This window comes from Carassius gibelio, chromosome A23, assembly GCF_023724105.1.
Source record: "Carassius gibelio isolate Cgi1373 ecotype wild population from Czech Republic chromosome A23, carGib1.2-hapl.c, whole genome shotgun sequence".
Taxonomy (NCBI): domain Eukaryota; kingdom Metazoa; phylum Chordata; class Actinopteri; order Cypriniformes; family Cyprinidae; genus Carassius; species Carassius gibelio.
Genome location: NC_068393.1, coordinates 20360730 through 20382803, shown reverse-complemented (window position 1 = coordinate 20382803; position 22074 = coordinate 20360730). Strand labels below are relative to the sequence as shown.

The following is a 22074-nucleotide window of genomic DNA, read 5'->3' as shown; positions in this document are numbered from 1 at the left end:
CATCACTAATTTTTAATGCTCTTTTATGGTGCATGCTGCTACTTGTGGATTATTTAGGAGTATGAGAATCCCTGGTCTGAAACAGCTGCACTTTCCTAGTGTTGCCTTCTATCCTTGTGTGCTGTCTGGTATCTGGATGTATTATATTACTCACTCTGAAATATAAAACAGACTTTTTCAATTCTTTTTAAATCCAGACACTTAGGTATAAGAAATATTTTGTGGAAGATATACTGCAGCAATCCATCTCAAAGCCCAAATCTGATAGGCTGCAAAATGAACTTCATCTTTTAAATATCTAATGCATTCAGCAGGGGTTTGAAGTCCTGGAGATGCGTCTCCCTGCAGAGTTTGTGCTGGAATTCCCGGCTTTCCACAAAAAAAAAAAAAAAGTAAAAAAAAAAAAAAAAAGTAAAAAAATAAATAAAATGTTTTTCTGACTTAAAATGCATGTGGAAACCTAGATGTATGATGTACACAGCTAACTGACTTCTAAACAAATAAAATGCTTCAATGAGTCAAAGTTTCTACAAACACATGATAATACCTGTTCAGCAAATGTTTGCAGAGACAGGTGTGTAAAACAGTACACCATCTTCAATGCTGTTAATTGTACGTCTGTCTAACAAATGCTAATGTTGTTAGCGTTGTTTATCTTCTGCAGTTTAGTTGCTAAGAGACGTCTTTATAAACAATCATCAAAACATTTGCCAAGTTTTTATTTCTAGTAGGATATCAAGTACGAGCAACAAGTACAACATTGTTAATAATCAGACATTCTTTTGAGCAGCAAATCAGCATATTAGAAAGACTTCTGAAGAATCTTGTGACACTGAAGACTGGAGGAATGATGCTGAAAATACACAGGAATACATCACATTTGAAATAAAATAAATAATTGTAGCCTACTGACCCCAAACATCTGAACAGTAACGAGAGTTATATAAGTGACTTTTTTTGGACTATATTGCATTTGACATCACAGCTCAAAGTTCAAAGGCCAGCTATCTGTTAGCACAAACCTCCTCAGTACTGTTCCCATCACCGGTGAAGTATATACACATTTAAATATGTAGTATCATCAGTGAGTTGACACAGCCACTTGATATTTTCAGACAGGTGTGTAGCATGGTTCGGCTCTCTTAAGATGACTTCTCTGCATCTAGGACATTCAGACTGACAGTGCAGAATGCGCTCACAAAATGGCAAATCCAACATCCTCCGTGCACTTGATGGAAAACAAGCGCCTTCACTTGACAGCCCATGTAGAAGAGATTATGACAGCCTGACATGTACTGGAGCACCAGGGGATTTGTGGCAGATTATAAACCTTTGCCCACTGCTGGATGTGGCATGGAAAAGAGCTCAGGGACACGTGATACGATGTGCAGCGTGGGCCGTGTAAGAGAACTCATTGAGGATTCGGCGTGAAAGAGACGCTATGTTGGCCCAGATGGACTTGCAGTGAGGAACCAATCACTGGCAGGGACTTGGAGATGAATTCATTTGCCAATAATTATATTTCAATCACTGTGGCTCGGGACGCTCTGCTAGGATGCTGAGGGCTTGCTGAATGAAGTCATATTAATGTGTGTTTGAACTTTGCAGGGAACAAACTGTTTGAACCGGGTTAGGGTAAGGGTTAGGGTTACTTTATGTATTGCATTATTATGTATCTTCTCCATATTCTGGTCAGATAATCTTAGACCCTTTTTTTCCTCCAATCAAATTTTTAATAATCTTCAGATCTCCTGAAAATTGCTTTATTTTCTCTGAAACATTTTCAACTCAAAAAAAAAAAAAAAAAAAAAAAAAAAAACCTAGGAAAAAAAAAGAAATGTTATTTGACGGGTATCAAATTACAGAATTTTCTTTCTTTACTTTTTGTATGTTCTGTTTTTTTTTTGTTTTTTTTTTTTTGTAAACTGTTGCTTTAAATAATATATTTTTGGCTCTGTCTTCTTTCATCAATGACCATTGTTTTCAGATTGGACCACATCCATGTGTGAGCCCCACCAGAATTCCCTCCGTCTCTCAAGGGCAACTCTCCAAAGATTCTCTGATTACAGAGTCACTGATAATTTGCTGCCGCCCGCATTTGATTCATTCTCAGCATAACATTACAGACACCGGCTTCCACTCAGTCCAGTCACATCATGAGTTCTACAACAGGAAACTTTGTCATCTGTGTTCACTTCTAAACAAACACAGTTTTCTGTGTGCCCTCTTCTAAATAATGAGGATCGCTGAATCCAGAGCCACTGAGCATTGTTCAGCAACTTGATAATCAATCAACAAAGTTCTAGATTTGAAATCTTGAGTCCAAAGCAAGTTTTCATCTAATATTTCTATGTTATGTTTATATCAGGAAATAATAATAGCTTTAGTTAATTAACAGTAATAACACTCTATGAATGAGAACCTCTACATGTTAACCTGCCAAACTTAGTTGTGCCTGACTAGGTCTGATATCACACTTGAATTTGAGTCGAGGGTTTTCCTCTCGCCTGTGCCGTTTTACCGGCTCATCCTCCTTTGATGACTCATGGGCGCCTCATGATGCTGTGAGCGAGGAAGCAAATGCATTTCGAGAACATCTGCGGCATGTAATCAATCAAAGTTCCTCTTTGTATCAGTCATCCATTGCTATTAGAAATGGGCTAAACTGATTAGAGGGGAAGCACGGAGAACGTTCTCTCCCATCTGCAGCGCTCTGAGACAGAGCACTATTGGGTGAGGGATAAAACATTAATCTTCTTTTAGTAAGTGTGGTAACTGCTTTCTTCCCGTGAGCTGGCCGGCGGCTGCCTGGGCGACTGCTTCCTCCAAATATGTTTTCGGCTTGTACTGCAGGGCACAATGGGCCCAGAATTTCATCTTCACATATTAATGTATTACAGATGTATGAGTGTGTTTAGTTACTCAGTATCAGAGTCAGAAGGTAATGGGGCCTTGTGGCAAAAATGCTCCACAAATTCAATGTGAAGAGGCGAATATTGCCAATGCACACTTATATTACATCTATAACGGCTGTCGTGATAAAAATTAAATGTTAAAATCAAAAGTTTTTAGTATTTAGATCTGTGCATATTGCATCAGATCACTTCTTTATGCATTGTTTTTATGTGTTAAGTATAATAACCAATCACACACTTTTTTTTTGAGGATAAGAACGTGATGGCCAATCAGAGGCATTTTTGATTAGTCAGTCCTGAAAACTGGCCAGTCAGAGGTGTTTAAATTAGTCAATGTTGAAAACTGCGTTTTTCTTCTGGCCAGTTTTGGAAATCAGTTCCAGGGGCAAATATTGCCCCTTAATGGAAAAGTAAATATTAGATCCTGCTCAGTATAGATTTAGAGCAGGTTTCCTTAGTCAGCAATGAGAGCAGTAAGACACAGCCTTAAACCAAAGAAATATGAAATGAAATAAAACTTCAGTTGTCCCTCTGTCTTATAAATGAATGAATGAATGGAGTTACAGTTACACTTACTATATAAATAAAAGACTCAATCAATCCATTAAAAATACACTTATATATTTAGAATACTCTTAACGGGATAGTTCACCCAAAAATGAATATTCTGTCATCATTTGCTCCTCACCTCATGTCATTCCAAACATGCAGTTATTCATTTATTCTGTAGAATAAGATATTTTGAAGAATTTTGTTAACCAAACATTTTTGGGTCCTATTGACTTCCATTATATTTTTGGTGCATATTATGGAAGTCAGTTGGACCTGAAAATGTTTAGCTACTCACATTCTTTAAAATATATTATTATGTGTTTTTAGCAGAAGAATAACAACAACAACAACAACAACAAAAAAAAAAAAAAAATGCACATACCGGTTTAGATATACATGAGGGTAAATTTTTATTTTTGGGGGGCGGCAAACTGTCCTTTTAATTGAAATATCACTTCGTATGTATTATTGATGTCCATGTTTACTACTTTGTCACTATGACAGTTTAACATAATAAACAATAAAACCCTAAATCTGCTCAAGTAATACATAGGTTTTTTTTTTTTTTTTTTTTTTTTTTTAAAGAGCATAAAATTCTAAGCTTCACATTTCTGTGTGTAACTCTTCAAAAACGGCTCTGTTCACTTCAGTTGCAAAGCTGATATTTATTTATTTATTGTGGTAATCAACAATATGCAACAAATGCTGTTTTCTGCACAGTTAACAGTTAATTTACTCAGGCATCCTTCACACGCAACCAAATTTGCATCAAAAAATTACTTCTGATGCCCAGGATACTCCCAAATTTATCCCAGACATTTCTGTATATCCAGTATTCATGTGAAAGACAGGGGAACAATAGACATACAGTAGGCTACTTAGAAATGGAGATATCATGATAAATGGATGTCATTAAGTGCCCCTTTACACTTGGCATTAATGTTTACTTCACATTTTGCATCAATTTGCAAATTTATTTTATTCTTAAATTATTTTTTTATTAACTTGATATTTTATTTGTATATATTATTTTATTATTATATTTTATTTATTCAAGTCTTTTTATATTTTATTAGATTTTTTCATATCTATTAACATTTTATATTTAATTTAAGTCTCCTTTCTGTTGTATTTAAGTCTAATTTGATTCTATTTTCATGTACCAGTAAGTGTCAGCTTGTTTAAACAATTATTTCGATGCATTTCAGTGATCTGATCACAATGCTTTTATACTTATAGCCATTTAATGTATAGCCAAGTGACTTCTAACTGTAAATTGCATCCCTGCAAAGGCATGTTCATGTCATGTGTAAAAGGTGGCCTCTGTTTTCATTTGTTTCTTTCTTCTGTCTAGTGGAAAGCAGCATTACTCCTTCTAATAAACACACAATCCCAGAGTCAGTTGTAGTAGATGACCGCTTTGAGAAGGTTGACTTGTTTGTCACCCCAATATCCCTGAGCATCTGATGGTCGGCTGTAACATCTGCTGTCTCATTTGCCATTCTAATTCAATTCCCATCGCGCCTGGAACTGGGAGAGAGCGCTCTAATTGACTCCAATTGCAACATACTTTTTCAAGAGTTGTTTTCGGAAATATTTACGGTCACATCTCACAGAGGTCATTCCTCAGGGACGCTTACCGACAAAGAGTTGAACTAATATTCATAGTTATATTTAACTTCATACCCGGAGAAATTGAAAGGGACAGTTCACCCAACAAAAGGAAATTCAGTCATCATTTACTTTTTTGTTAACTCCAAAAAGGATATTGACAGAGATCTTCCGAATTTTGAACTACATTTGTAGCTTTGTGTGAGAAACAGACTGAAACCACTAAAATTCACTAAAACTAAATGAATAAGAGTTGATTTTGAGAATCATATCAGTCGGATTTGTGAACTAAACATTCAGACCGGCTTTGTGAACTGGATCAATTGATTCACTGAAAAGATTTAACTCAAAAGAATGATTCAATCACAAATTGGATAAATTTTATTAAATATTTGTGTTTTCCCCCCAAAACAATAAATGTAGATCAGAGTTCTTAAGCTTTGCAATATAAACTGATTTACTTTTAAAAACGGATACTGATTTGCTAAAAAAAAAAAAAAAAAAAAAAAAAAAAAAACATTCTCTAAAGTTTTATTCATTCACAGATGGGACAAATTTTGAAAAACGTTTTTCAATATTTCTATTTTTTCCAATGACAACAAAAATGTAGACCAGAGAATTTAGGAGACAAATAATAAAATATAATGCATTATTCAATTTATTTTGAAGTAGCCTTTTGTGCAAAACAGACCAACAACACTAAAATTAATTAATAATCATGAGTAAGAATTGATTTTGAGAATCAGGTCAGTTTGATTTATGAATTAATCATTCAGACTGGCTTTGTGAACTGGATCAATTGATTCGTTAAAAGATTTGACTGAAAACGAATTATTCAATCACAAATAAATCAAAACAATGTACAGTGGGGATCGAAAGTTTGGGCACCCCTTGCAGAATCTGTGAAAATATGAGTAATTTTCAAAAAATAAGAGAGATCATACTAAATGCATGCTATTTTTTATTTAGTACTGTCCTGAGTAAGATATTGTATTAAAAGCATATTGTATTAATATATGCATTAAGAGCTGGGGGGTGAAAACTTTTGGAATTTGAAGATCAAGGTAAATTGTACTTAATTTGTGTACCGGGAAACATACAAGTATCTTCTGTTGCTTACGAAGGGCAGAACTAAATAGAAAAAAATTATATTTCAACAAAATAAGAAAAATTTGGCCATCTTCATCGTGTTCAAAAGTTTTCACCCCCCCAGCTCTTAATGCATCTTGTTTCCTTCTGGAGCATCAGTGAATGTTTGAATCTTTTTAAATAGTTGTGTTTGAGTCCCTCAAATGTCCTCAGTGTGATAAGATGTATCTCAAAATCATACAGTCACTGCTGGAAAGGGTTCAAATATGCAAAGATGCTGGAAAACTGAAGAATCTGCAGGACCTTAAAGATTTTTCTGAAGAACAGTTTTCAGTTTAACTGTTCAGAACAAACAAGGGACTCATGCACAACCATCACAAAACAGAAAGACAGTCGAGGATCATCAGGTAACAGAACACAGTATTAAGAACCAAGGGTTCCCAAACTTTTGAGTGGGGTTATTTTTATAATTTCAGCAATTCTTTTGTCTTGTGGACTAAATGTTAACATATTTTATATACAATATCTTACTCAGGACAGTACTAAATAAAAAATAACATGCATTTAGTATGATCTCTCTTATTTTTTGAAAATTACTCATATTTTCACAGATTCTGCAAGGGGTGCCCAAACTTTCGATCCCCACTGTATTATTGTATCACTAGAAGTAAAAAACTAAATATAAGCTATAAATTAAATATAATCTCATGATTTCAACATCACTGTCTCTAAGCTTTAGAAAACAAGAGATTTTTACAATGTTTAGCAAGAGCGCCTATTTCAGGCATTTAATCAAAAAACCCACTGACCTTTGTGACAATGGAACCAGAAGTGCTAAAATGCACTTGTTTCTGGGTTTTTGCCAGCAAAAATACATCATCTCTACACTCTGATGGACCACTTTTTCATCCTACTTCACATTCATTTTAAAGAGCAGCCAAGATATTTTTATAGAATTCACTTTTTGTCAAGTTTGGAATGACACGAGAGCTAACAAGTAAAGTCAAAAGTTAAATTCTTAGACAAACTATTCCTGTAATGCCAAGTTTATTGATTCATTTCCATGAAATTGTCCTGTATAATTTAGTGAATCTATCTGAAACTTGTCTCCCTGTACTTCTGCTCTCTTCTGCATGGCCGACAGACTTTAATGGAAATACAAATGACTTGCATAGAGAGAAAAGTCCGCATCTCCCTAAAGTCTCCACCGGTAATACATTTCCAACTTGATTAGAGGTAAAACCTTGGATGTTCTTTCGTTTCTGTTGATTAAGTTGATAAAGGAATGAAACGAGAAGTCGTTTCTACCTGCAACTGAAAAGTGCATTTCAAAGAGACTGTTCGGTCTTTGTGTAATACCTGATTATTAAGGATTAAATGTGTCTTCAGAAACCAAATTCTGTGTAGACTATGTCAGTTTGAGGAAGACATGACATACGTGTATGCATGCAACAGCCACAGTAATTACCAAAGTGTGCATATTGACTAACTAAAAAACAGTATTTGATTTGTGGCTGTTGTTCAAGGAATGCAAAGCCCAGGTTGCTTTAAAAGCATGCTGTGCCATTTAGAAATGGATCCAGCGAGAGTAAAACAAACGTTTGAATAGGCACTCCAGTTTGACCCGGCCTCTGATTATTAGTCTCCGTGCGTCGCACCTCTTATAGACCTGGCTGACAATAGTTGTGGGTGGTAATGTGAGTTTCTGAGAGCTGTTGTCAACATTGGCAAAGCGTTTTATAAAAAGGCTGCCTGGATCTCACACGGGCCTCCCATTGAGTGTGTTTAAAAGTGAGAAGATAGTTAGAGCCAAGCATCATTTCTCATTTACCAGTGAATGCCTTCCTTTAAATGCAGCTTGAACTAAATATTCCAAGCCTAATTCCCTCTAGAGAAACATGTTCATAATTCATTTCAGAGATGAGATCGTAGAAGTGTGTGGTGAGTATTCATTTTTAGTGCATAATACCTGTTCTGGGTCATTAGGGAACTGAAGGAAAATTATGAAACTAGGAATTTATTCGGAAACAATTTCAGGGCCTGCACAGATCAGGAGTTTGTAAATTAGCATTCGCTGCAAGTGTCAACATGCTAACACTTCATTACAGTCACTGCTAAATAGTTTAAGCTGGCTGCACACGAATCTTAACCGATTTTAAAACCATGCAACCATGTAGGGACATGTTATAGCATCCTACTATATCCTACTAGCTCTGAATTTTGGCAACTAGCGTCAACTTCTCCGGATTATTAAATTGGCGGAAAATCAGGGCAAAAATTGTGTAGTGTATTCAAGCCTTAAGCAGCAGGCCCTGACGGATGACTGCCACACAAACAAACAAAAACACAACTAAAATGTCCCAGGCCTGGTCCTCTCTCGTCCTCTCTCACTCCTCCTTTTAATCTTCTGGAGCTCCTCGCTCATTATCATTTACTCCACCGGCCCACTCATCACAGACAATAGTAGTTGCTGAATATTGGTTGGGACATGTCCCTAGCATTTCTACTAAACTCTACACCCTTGCTAACCACAGATCTTATTATGGGCATTAAACCAAAAACGCATTAATTTTGGAACTGGAAGTGCTCGAATGCACTTTTGGCCTACAAAAACATATCATACCTGCAGCACTAAATTTAACATTTAATTTGAGTATGATTGCAGTTTCAGGTGACAGATTTCTGTATTTATAATTAAGACACTAGGAAAAAATGCTTTTCAAAGTTTGTGCATTAAAACGGTCTTTTAGTCCTACTGTTTACTTTTAAGTACAGTTAAATGGAGCCTCTTTTACTTTTCACTCAAGTAGGCCAAATGGTTTTGGTTAGGACTTTTAATTAAGTCAAATTTTGACACATAACCTATAATTATGCATAATTTTTCAGTACTTGCTAGAGCGCTGCCCCTTGCATCTATTCATGCAAGTTAATTACCTTACGGACTAAACTGATTCTGAATGCATTTTAGGGTGGGTGTAAGTGCAGTCCTGCTGAGTGTCCACTTCAGCTCAAGCCGCAGAGGTTTGTAGCTTTTAGAAGATCCACTCACAAACTTCTGTGAGCACCTGTGAACTCTGATCCTCAGAGTGTACTTTCACTTTCCTCCATCAATTATTAATACAGCATCACCTGAGGTCTCCGTTCACGGAAAGTCGACAGTGTACCCGGCCGACAATTCCACTTAAACAAAACCAAGGTGCCACACACACACATGCAGTTCTCCTTTAGAAAGATCGCTGTAACAGTGACAGCTCTGGTCCTTTGTGTCGTTTCAGAGTGTTTCCGTAAACCTCCAAATATCCCTGCATGTTGTTGAACAGACATAGGCCTTTGGCTTTTTTCTTAAGTATGATAGATGGAGTTCGGAGCTGCTTGACTGTCCACATTGTGTCCTTATTCTCCCGGAGGGGAAGAGACCGCCATCGAATAGCAGTATAATGCTTCCAGCCGGCTTTTGTTTCCCCTCAATCTACAGCGACTCAATTGTTTCAGGCTTTTATTGGCTTCCTACATAGTGCCTGTGAGACGCGTGATTATTGAAGATGAAGTGCAGTGCTTCATTGTTCAACGCTAGCTTTACTTCGCATTACTCAACTAAATTAGACGTGTTTTCTTGCTCAAAATTATTCCCAGTAAAGCTCTATCTTCCTCCACTTGCGAGGCTGCATAGAGGCTAGTCTCACAAGGTTCTGTAGGACTGAATTAGGCTGAAATGTATGTAACACATCACTAATTTACCCGCTGGTGAGCTGGTGTCTTAACCCTCAACTCATGGAGTCACGTATATTACACCATTTTCACCATTTGGAAAATGAAAAATATGCATGATGGTGCTGTATCTGGAATTTCACCATACACATGTAGCCTCTGGATAATTTAATACACATATTTTCCATGCAATTGTTTCCCAAATGGTGTGCCTGTGTGGCTAATAGACATGGTAGGTCAGGGTAGTCTGAGGCTGGGAAAACTCACATCCACACTTGCACCATCAGCACCGGAGCTCCTCAGGGCTCTGTTCTCTCCCCACTGCTCTTCTCCCTCTACACAAATGACTGCACCTCTAAAGACCCCTCTGTCAAGCTGCTGAAGTTTGCAGACGACACTACAGTCGTCGGCCTCGTCCGAGACAGTGACGAGTTTGCTTACAGACAGGAGGTTAAAGAGCTGGCTGGCTGTCTGGTGCGGTCACAACAACCTGTAGCTGAACATGCTCAAAACAGTGGAGCTGAACATGCTCAAAACCCCCCTGCTCTCCCTCTACTCACCATCATAGACTCATTCAGGAGTCAGTAACTATCTCTCAGAGGTTGTACTTCCTTCATCTGCTGAAAAAGTTCAACCTGTCCCAGGCACAGATGACACAGTTTTACTCTTCTGTAAAACTCAGTCGGTTCTGGGTTCTTCTATAACTGTCAGACAGCAAATCAGATATAAGAAGTCTGCAGTTGATTGTTAGGACCGCAGAAAGGATCATTGGTGTGCACCTGTCCAGTCTTCAGGAGTTGTACAACTCCAGAGTGAAGAAACGGGCAGGTAACATCAGCAAAGGCCCCTCTCACCCCAGACACAACCTGTGTGTGTGTGTACAATCATTACATGGGTCAAAAAAAACAACAAAAAACACTACCTTTTACCATAGTTTGACATTTAAAGCATATTATAATCTGTTCAAATTGTGACTTATTTTGCCTCCAGCTACTCATTTATAAGTGCTGAATGTTTCCTTTTGGATTAAATTATACTATTGTTTTTCACAGACTTTGTCTGTCTATATCACTTAAATAATTTAATTAAATTTCCAATTCAAATCAAGAGCATAAGTAAATTTTTCCATCGTTATTTATTGTCGTTGTGTATGTATGCATGTATTTATTTTTTACATTTATTTCGTAGCTGCCAGGTTATGACAAAAGGTATGTTTTATGATTATTATTTTCCTTGGTCTTTTAAGTTTGTGTGTGTTTGCATGCACGTGTGTGTGTGTGTCTGTGTGTGTGTGTGAGTGAGATAGAGAGAGAGAGAGAGAGCTGTTTCTCAGAGCTGTTGTCCCTGCTCTGTGTTAAGTCACTATTAAGATGAATGTTTGGTGTTTCAATGCAAAGAATATTGTTTTTGATTTTGTTTTTGTAGTAAAGATTTTGCATTGCATCCCTTGCTCACCAATGGATCCTCTGCAGTGAATGGGTGCCGTCAGAACGAGAGTCCAAACATCTGATAAAAACATCACAATAATCCACAAGTTATCCACACCACTCCAGTCTATCAATAAATTTATTCAATATCATGTAAATATATTTAAATGTAAATCATCACTACTGGCTCCATGATCCATAATAACACTTCCTCCTGTAAAAAAGTCCATCTCCTGTTGTCTCTCACATCAAAATCCACATATTTGTTAAGAACTGTTTCGGACTGTTTTTTTTCCTTGTAAACTGTGTTTGATCTGTGCAGACTTCTCTCCTTATTCAGGTGACTTTTTCTAATGCAAGAAAGCAAAATTATAGATGATTCATATTTTAGCTGAAACAACCATTTTAAGATAAATATACCATAATAATGGATTTTTCTTTTCTTTTACAAACATGCAGCTTTTGACTTCACAAGATGTTACCTGATGGACTGGAGTGGTGTGGATTGTGTTTTTATCAGCTGTTCGGACCCTCATTCTGACGGCACCCATTCACTGAAGAGCATCCATTGGTGAGCAAGTTACATAATGCTAATTTTGTCAGAATCTGTTCTGGTGAAGAAACAAACTCCTCTACATCTCTAAATGACATTTATAAGGAAAGTGAAAGAAATAGAATAGCGCAAAAAAAATTCTGTTACACTATTTAAAGTCTTTTAACCCTTTATTTATTTATTTCTGAATAAATGAGATCATGACATGATAAAGTTTAATGGCAAATGTATATTGCAGCTATTAAAGGTGGTTGCTGAATTATTTATTATAATTTGCTTCTTTGTTCAATGACAAGGTTGCATGGGCAAAGAGGGTTTAAAGATTAATATAAATGCATTTTCTTGATCAAAGAACCTAGAAACGGATTATTCTCTAGCTTGAGAATCAAAAAGGGTTTGAATGCAGGTCAGTTTTTAAAATGAAAATTATTACAGTTTTTGTATTACATTGTTTACAATAAAAAGACAGAAAACGGCAGTGCTTCAACCAACAGGACAGATTAGACCTCAATACCCCAAATGTTTCTTTTAAATGGCATTGATATTGCATGGAATTGCATTGAAGAGCTTCTCACATTTTAACCATCTTTGCCAGTACAATTTAGTCTAGAACTACTTTTAATCACTGGTTTTAAAAATACTTTTAGTCTGGTTTTATAGTTGTCCCGCAAAGGGAAAAATAACACAACTCTCACCAAATCTAACACGATTTGCTCAAGATCTGATTAAAGGTACGGAAAAAGGGTGTCACTGGAGAGGAATTCCAAATTCATCGACATGCTTTAAATTATTCTCAAAACATCAAGAGTCCCTTGACCCTCAGCTTCCTCCGCGATTCATGAGGGCCGTTATTGATTTAAGCAGGTGTAAGAAAAGCCGTCTCACCGCGGCGGAGATTCAATCTTACCTGACATCGGTGGGTTTATTGCTCAAGACGCTGTCACAACAACCTGTGCTGCTCACATATCAAAACAAATTACATAATTCACCATCTCACAGTCTCATTGTGTCATCCGCCAACAAATATTACTCCATCACTGTACATCCCGGTAGCTGTAACAGCCCCAGAAAGTATTTGGACACTTGAACATGTCTGAATGCTATTAGATAGTAAAATATCAAATTGCATTTAATATTTCAGTTTAAACATTTTCTGTGAAAAGATGTCTATGAGAAATGTACACGGAAAACAAAGTGCTTGTTTGGCTGTAGAGCCATTCAGTTTGTAATCCTAAAATCAAGAAGAGAATTGGCATTTTCAAATCATGGGATCCCATGGGAAATTCCTCTGGCTTTTATAATAGCTATGTGTAAAATAATGTCTGTTGTTAACATTGCTCTACAGCATGAATTAACATAACATTTTCTTTAAAAATGAGGTAATTTAGTTATTTGTAACATTATTTACTTTAACTAAAGATTCTTTTTTTGACAAAAAGTTCTAAATTCTTTATTTTAGGGGCAGATATTGTGGAAAATAATGTGTTTATATTACAGGAGCTGAGTTTCATCATTGTTTGGTAAACAGCAAGTTGCTTTTAATTATCTCCCAAGATTTCTGTGCAAAACTCATTAACTACCCCAAAAATAATTAGCATTACAGGCAAAAAAAAGAAAAGAAAAGAAGCCCCAGAGGGATAAAAGTTAAGCTTTCAATGTTTTGTTAGTTTTTCTATTGTGAGACTCTGTATTTTAAGAACTTAAGTGTCAAAAACAGAAGAGAGAGGAAAAGGGAATATTTATGGACTGAGTGAACAGCTGAGAGTGTATCAGTACAGCAGAGATCATGAGCAAAAGTTAGAAAGAGATGCAGAAAGTCACATGCAAAGATAACATTTTGTCATCTTTTCCTATTGTTCCAAACCGGTATGACTGACTTTACTGCACAGAAATTGTTCATGTTTTCTTTTCCATGCTATTACAATTAATGGGGCCTGGAGCTTTCAAGCTTACAAAAGGATGCAAAATGACCATAAAAGTATCAAAAGTGGCCTATATGACTTCTGTATGGAAGCAGGCTTCTGACACAATATATATATGGTCATAATTACCTTTTTTATTTTGTGGCGGAAACTCCCATACTTCTGAGCTACATACTGCATGTAAGAATTACAAAAAACCTTATGTGATGGACACACCTAAATTAAAGTTACCTTTCCTTGACTGGAACATTAAATCTGAATGAATCATTGAGACTGGTCCAATTCAATGATTCATTGAAAAGATTGTCTTGGACTCAAAATAATAATTGCTACTTGTCTCAGCAACAAATTATGAACTTATGCATCAAGTAGAGCAAATGCAAATGTCAAGACTTTCAGTGAATGAGACTCTTTAGGTCTGTTAAGCTGTTATACATCAACAGAAAACTTTAGAGCATGAGTCATTTGGTTCGTTCTTATGTTGGAGCTTTTGCTTTTTTGAAGCATTAAATCACTGGTCCCCTTCCACTGTAAATGCATGGAAAAAGATTCTCCTTTTGTGTTCCCCAGAAGAAAGAAATTCATTCAAGTGTCACAAACAGAATGAACGTGGGGTGATCAATGCATTGAATGAACCACTTTAATGTCATAAAAAAACCTTGACAATGTTAAGATCAGGAATAAAGGATGATCCTTGTGTAGTCGCTTCATATAAATCATTACCATATAATCAGAGGTTAAAATATTGTTAGAACAGCAGTGAGCTTTAAGACGCTCTGTAAGTAACCACACTGACTCACTCACACACACACGCACACACACACACACACACACACACACACACACACACACACACACACACACACACACACACACAAAGAGATACATTTGCAATGCTCTTGTTGAAATTGGTTGTTCTTAAATAGGTCACTGGATTTCTGAACATAAATATATCGGGACATATTCAGAAAGCACATGGGTTTGTGAAATGCCATCATAGCTTAACAGCAATTGCGTGTATTTATTCCAGTGAGATTTTGAGATCGGAGTGCATTTTATGCGCTTATAAATGGAGGTGAAAGGTAATGTTAAATCTTTTAACACTGGGCTGGCCAGGCTCAGGCCCGACTGACGAACAATTGAAACTAAGCTAATATTAACAGAAGAGATGTAACGAGAAAAAGTGAAAATTAACTGTTTAGTAAAAATGAGGGATTTCTAACAGTGCATTGGGGCATGTTGTCACACAAAAAGGCCTACATGGGTTTATGTATTTGAATTGTACATTATATACTTACATCCATTTGGTTTACAAAGGCTTAACAAAAATTAATAAATCTCATGTAAAGCATATTTGTCAGGTTCACAATAAGACTTCTTCACATTTGCATTTGTTCGTCATTTTTGTCTTTATATTTTACAATATGACTTTATATGTTACAAATGCAAAGTTATTTGTAATAGCTGTGACTAAATCACAAATAAAAAGTTTTGTTACATTGATTCAATGTGTCATAATATGTCTTTAAATTTCACATTTCAATTTCATATGTATCAGGTTAGAAATAAATTTCTGCACTCAAAAATCAGTTTTATTATAGTCTTAACTATTTGATTTTCTATGCATTTGTTAAAACGCATTTATTCATATTGCCTATAATCTGCATGAATCTGTTAATTGTGATTAAAAAAAAGTTACTGCATGTGGAATAAGCAATATACAGTTTAACCATTTGGATTTACTGATGATAAACCTGGCTATTGTGCATCTAAAACACTTTACGTTTATAAGTACTATTACAGAAATCTTATGCATTGAAAAACATGCACCACATAACGTTTATTAGTTTGTTATACATGGAATTGTTATGCACATTCCAAATACATAAATCACTTGACTCCTATAGTTATCCTGAGATACAGCCACTGGTGCAACTTCCCTATGTGACAACTAGCCCCGGTCTCCCCTGTAATGTAAAACATGCACACTAAGCCGGTTACTAAATGAAGTGCATGGGTTGGAAAGCTGTCTTTGCTCTGCAGCATGCAGCGTGATTGAGCGACAAGCAATCAGGTGTAATTTATGGGTCCATGGCACCTCAGAACGAACTAAAGGATTTCTAATTTAAATCTCGTGTAAGGTGCCGAAGGTCCTAGAAGCCTCAGAGTCCTTTCTGAGTCATTGTCATTGCCCTTGAAGCCACATCATTCACAAAAATCATCTATCTGGGTTTAGACTGAACTGTTTTCAATGACAGAATTTCATCATTTATTCTTAAAGCGACAGTTCACCCAAAAAAACATGAATATTCTTCATGTTGTTGAAAACCTGTTTATTGTTATTCTTACTATAGGACACACAAAAAAAGCAAAAAAAAATCATAAATTCGGTCGAGAAGCCATATATTGAGTCTAGTGTATTGGGTGTGATGCATCTTTAACAGCTCTTATTAAATGTCACTAGTTAGATAATCTGAACTCTTGTGATTAAAACCCAGGTCACATTTCGCAGCCCTACAAAGTCACGGAGATATGCAGCTCCATGTCTGATCCAGCGAGGCATGTGAGGAGCTCATTACACAGTCGGGCCGAGATTATAGAGCTGATTTGATGAAATACTAGCGAGACGCTGAATATGAGTGTATGTGTGTGGCTGGCGATCCATATGTAACAATCAGCTACAGTGTGAGGACCATGCAGTCAACAATCCCCGCTTAAAATGGTTTTGTAATCTCTTAAAAAGGTTTGTTACAGTATATCTCACAATTGTAACTCTTCCTTTAAATTCTACCTTTATATTTCAGAATATGAGTTTATATCTTACAATCGCAAAGTTATTTTTCATATTCGTCATTTCACATCTCAGTTGCAAGTTACTTCTCATATTTATGATTTTATATCTCAATTACAAAGTTATTTGTTAGATTTTTCAAATTTCACTTTAACTGACAATTTGGAACATTTGGTCTTGTATTTATGATTTGATATACTGTATCTCATAATATGACTTTATATCTAAATTTCAACGTTGTTTGTTATATTTTTGGCTTTATTACTCGCAATAAGCTTTATATCTCACAACTGCAAAGTTAACTGGTATATTTTGGGGTTTAAATCTCACAATATGCTCTTACAGTATCTCGCCATGGCAAAGTTATTTCTCATTTTTATTATTTAACATTCCACAATATGAATGTATAGCTCACAACTGCAAGTTATTTGGCATATTTGTGGCTTTAAATCTCTAATGCAATAAATTATTGGTAATGTTTTTGAGTTTAAATCTCACAATTACAAATATTTGTGATTTTTTTTTTAAATCATAATCATGTTTCAATTTCTGGTAATTATGAATAATAGGTGGATTTTGATCTTGAGAAAACAAAACATCAAAATGATGGATAGTTTGAAATCTAATAAATGAATAAGTGTTTGGGACAGGTATGAGTGGTCCTATGTGTGTGTGTGTGTGTGTGTGTGTGTGTGTGTTGAACATGCTCCATTTCTTTCCCTAAGCTGCTCTGTAAATGGGTATTTGTCTCATACTGTGCTAAAGTTCACAGATTGAGCGAGGAGGTAAGGCGGCGTTGAACAGCAGCGATGGAACAGAAAAGCAGCTGTAAGTCAACTTTTTCTCTGTCTGAATGTGTTGAGAAAGGTGTCTCAAAGGTGCTAATGCAATTATCATGCTAGGACTGGAATAGCTTATGCTATGGCGTATTATTAAAATCTGCAGTTTGCTGCGGCACAATTCATCATTTTTCAGATTCAGATTGTGAATTCAAGGCTGTTGAGGGGGTTCACACTGAATGTCATGTTTCCTAATTGTGAAACATTCTTTTATTATAATGTCTGAAGTTTGTTGATCGTATAAAACATACAGACATTCAAAAAAAGAAAAAAAATAATAAATAATCAATATATTGAAAATAATCTTATTTAAATAAATTATTTTATTTTTTAATTTATTAAATTAAGTATATTATGATTTTATTCATATGTGATTTTTTTCCAATTAAATCTCATACAATTTTACACAGTTCGCATACTAACATTTTTTTACAAACCACCAGTTATTTATTTAGATTAGTTTTGAAATGCTTCACATTTGTAAATTAAAGCTTCATTTGCTCTTCTCAGCTGTGAAACACATGACCAAACATTATTTTGATGCCGATAATTCATGTTTTAATTTTTAAATGTTATTTTAGTATCATTTGTGTTAATATTTTCAATTAGCATTTACTTTGTTTTCCGTTTGCGTTTTTATTTTTTTTAACATTTGTGATTTTGTTGTATTTTTTTATTTTATTTTTTTACATATTTTATTAAGTTTTAGTTTTTAGTTATTTTAGCTTCATTAATATTTTTATGTTTTCTGTTTGCATTTAAATTTTTGTTTATTGTGTTGTGGGATTGTCATTATGTTTTTTTATTATTATTTTATTAAATATAATGTATAAAGTTTCCATTAAGTTTTAGTTTTAAGATATTTTAATCTCATTTACTAAAGTTTTTGTTAATTTATATATGATAGATGTTGTTAATATTTAACATTTTTTATTTGCACTTTCACTTTTTATGTGCTTTGTCATTTGTATTTATATATTTTTATTCATTTTTAAATATCTACATAGTTTGCATTGCTGTAACTTTTTACTACATCTACTTAAACTACATGAAAATGTATAATGTTGCCATAACAAATAGCAGAAACAAACCTTAAACTCCTTCAAATTTTGTCAAATTATGAAACTGCTGTCATGGTCCAAGTTAATGATAATAACCCTGGTTTTAATGATAAGCATTCTTTCTGTACTTGCTTCCTCCTGCCTGTCACTCTGCATGACTGAAGTTGTCATTGAATCCCTGTTTTTTTGTACCTCTCTTGCAGTGAAGAGTATAATCAGGCCCTACAAGCCCACAGATAAGTCAGCTATTGTCTCTCTCTTCCGCTTTGGGATCCTGGAGCACGTCTACCCAGCTTTCTTCAAAGCCATGAGTCATCCGGACCACATCGGCATGACCCTCAGCGTCTCCGTGGCTGGATATGTGCTCGGAGGATCCTCGTACTTCCTGGCCGTGCTCTTCGCAGGAGCCTGGGCTTGTTTGGTCTACTATTGCTGCCACGAGATTTACGATGCCTTCCTCAGGAGGAAGCTAGAGGCAGAAATGGCTGACATTCAGGCCAACTTCATGGACAGCCAGGCGAATGGATTCTGGGTGGTGGAGATGGAGGTGAACGGGAAGTCAAAGGTGGTCGGGCTGCTGGCTGCGGTGAAGAGAGACGGATGGGACGCAGATGCGGGCGACGGACCGTCTCTAGAGGTGTTTCAGTTGGTCGTGTCCTTCAACCAGAGATGTAAAGGTGTGGGAACCCAGCTGGTCGAAACGGCCGTGGAGTTTTGCAAGGAGCAGGGACTTTCTCGAGTTATCATAGAAATCAGCTCCCCGCAAACGGCAGCTCTTTCGCTTTTCCGCAAACTTGGCTTTATTGTGACGTCTGGGAACAGCAAAACACACGCTTACCATTTGGTGTCAAAACTGGCCCGGATCAATGTTATACGAATGGAAAAGCATCTGTAAAATGCTACTGTATGTTGAAGCCTTATAAAGATTTTTTAGATTTTTTTTTTCTCCCATTTTCACACAATACTCTCACTCGCAATGACAGTTTAAATGAAATATTATTTGTTTGCTTTTTTGGCCTGGTTTCTTATATTGTTATATGGAATCTAACCAATAAACAATACAACTATAGTTTTATGCCTGAACTATATATATCACTGTTACTAGTACTTATGGTCAGTGTTGGTATTGTGATCAAACTTCAGTTTATTAATCATCATCTACTTCATGATTTTAACATCCACAATTTTTTTTTTTTTGCATTACTAATAATATATAATAAGAGTTAAAGGCTTGCAGAAATGTCTATGTTTGTATCTCATATTCACACATGTGACCATCCCTCAGCAATCAAGATGATTTTCATGCTCTGAATATAATCAAAAAGCAATGCAAATTTTGTACTTTTTTTATTTTATTTACTTATTTTTGTCTGGTTACTTCAAACTTCACAAGCAACAAACAATACATATTTTATAGTTAGCTTTTCATCCATTTGAAATGTATTACAAATAGAAGCGGAGGTGTAAAAATGTCTATAAACTACTTGCAGCTTTCAGGAAAAGGCTGGATCTCATTGCTCCAGAGCCATTTGTGCCAGCTGACACATAAGACCATACTAAAATCTGGAAATACCACTGAATTGCAAAACCAGAGAAAGCGGCTGGAGGTTTAACATTCTTGCAGGCACAATGACATTGTGAGCTCCTTGTGTAGATTAGAATAAAAGGTCTAGTGTTTACACATTTTATTTGGAGTAAAATCCATATTGAGTCAGATCTATACTTCATAACATCTCTCGTGCTATACACTAGCATGTGTAAAATGCATTTACAAACAATTTGTTAAATATTGAACAAGGTTTAAACCTTGTGTATGGTTTATTTGGGAACTGTCAAATGCAGAGTATGCCCTTACGAAAGGAAAATATATTTGCCAATATATTTCTTAAAATATATTGTGATATATGGTAATATATTATTTTCCCTTTTTATTTTCTAATATTTAATATATTTGAATACATTTAATAATATATTGATGATACATATATTATATAATATATTGCAAAATATACAAATGATTGCCGCTTTTAATATATTGCAATATATTGCAAAAATATAAATATATATAAGAATATATGCCCAATATATTACATGATATTTTCCAATATATTTTTGTTTCATAAGGGTGCAGACAGTTTGTGATGAAAAATAATGAAAGGCCGTTCACTTATCTTCAGATGCTGACTTTCAGAGGAACTTCAGAGGACCTGCTCACTGCAAACACTGAAACGGTCTATCCATCATTTTTTTTTTTCGATACATATGAACCTACATGTATGTATTGATTTATATGAAATTAGCTTATGTGTGTGTGTGTTTGTGCACATATATAGCACCAGTATATGCATATGCACAGTTACATATAATCACATTTTGCTGCTTTGCAGCCTGAAATGAAGATGGACAGTTTTGGTTTTATCCAAATGTATTTACTGAATACAATTTTTTAGTGCAACAGATAGCATCCAAGTAAATATACAAACACCAACATAAAAAAAAAAGTTGGAAATACGATCACCCCCCTCCTAAAAATGACTTGTAAACTCAATCAGGTGTTGATCACCTTCTCAATGGCACAACAGATCATTTGACTCTCAACTGAGATCAGCTGTGCTCATTTTTACTAGCTCAGCTTGAAAAGGTCTTTCCTGGAGCATTTCAGTCCTCGGTAGTGCAACTGAAGCAAACAATCAACTACAGGAGGCAAGGCACTGTCAAGAGTTGTGGACAGGCACAAAAACATGCTAAAGGCTTTATCAATGCCTAGAATCACAGTGAAGTCTATTAAGAAATGCAAGGTACCTGGTACAGCACAGACCCACCCTGGATCAGGACGTCACTCCAAACTGGAGGAAAGAGCAGGAGAAAACTGTTCAGCGAGGCGACAGAGAGGCCGAAAGCAACTCTGAAGCAACTGCAGGAATTCACAACAAAGAGTGGTCATAGTGTGCATGTGAAAACAAAATCACAAATTCTCCACGAATGTGGCTTGTATGGGAGGGTTGCAAGAAAAAAAGCCACTCCACAAGAAAGGACAGCAGTCACGACTGAGCTTTGCCAAAACACACATTGAAGACTCTTGAGGCAAATGACTCCTCAACACCAAACGATATGACTGGTGGAAATCCAATCCAGCTCACCAACCAAATAACAGCATTCCTGCTGTAAAGCATGGAGCGGGTGATCTCCTGTTCTGGGGGTGTTTCTCTGCAGCAGCGACTGGAAGGAAAAATGGGTGGGGCAAAATACCTGTCCTCAGCCAGGAAGTTAGCAATGGGAAGAAGATTTACCTTCAATCATGACAATGACCCAAAGCACACAGCAAAACTGAACACATAGTGGTTAAAGGAGAAAAAGGTGAATGTCTTTGCATGGCCTATAGTCAGAGCCCAGACTTAAACCCCACTGAAAATCTGTGGAAAGTCTTGAAGACTGCAGTCCACAAACACTCACCATCAAATTAAACTGAACTTGAGCGGTTCTGCAAAAAAGAGCAGGCAAATATTGCCATGTCTAGATGTGTAAAGTTAGTAGAGACAAATCCCAACAGACTAAAGGGTGTAATTAAAGTAAAAGGTGCTTCAACAAAATACTGGCACAAGGGGT

The 22074-nt window shown here is 35.9% G+C and overlaps 1 protein-coding gene across 1 annotated transcript; it reads left to right on the top strand.

The window, feature by feature from the left end:
• The first annotated feature begins 17279 nt into the window (after positions 1 to 17279).
• Positions 17280 to 19422, top strand: LOC127944947 (N-acetyltransferase family 8 member 7). The gene is made up of 2 exons (XM_052541394.1): positions 17280 to 17396; positions 18672 to 19422. Exons 1-2 carry the CDS (start codon positions 17378 to 17380, stop codon positions 19361 to 19363), a joined length of 711 nt encoding a protein of 236 aa, XP_052397354.1. The 5' UTR covers positions 17280 to 17377; the 3' UTR covers positions 19364 to 19422.
• Positions 19423 to 22074: the final 2652 nt, after the last annotated feature.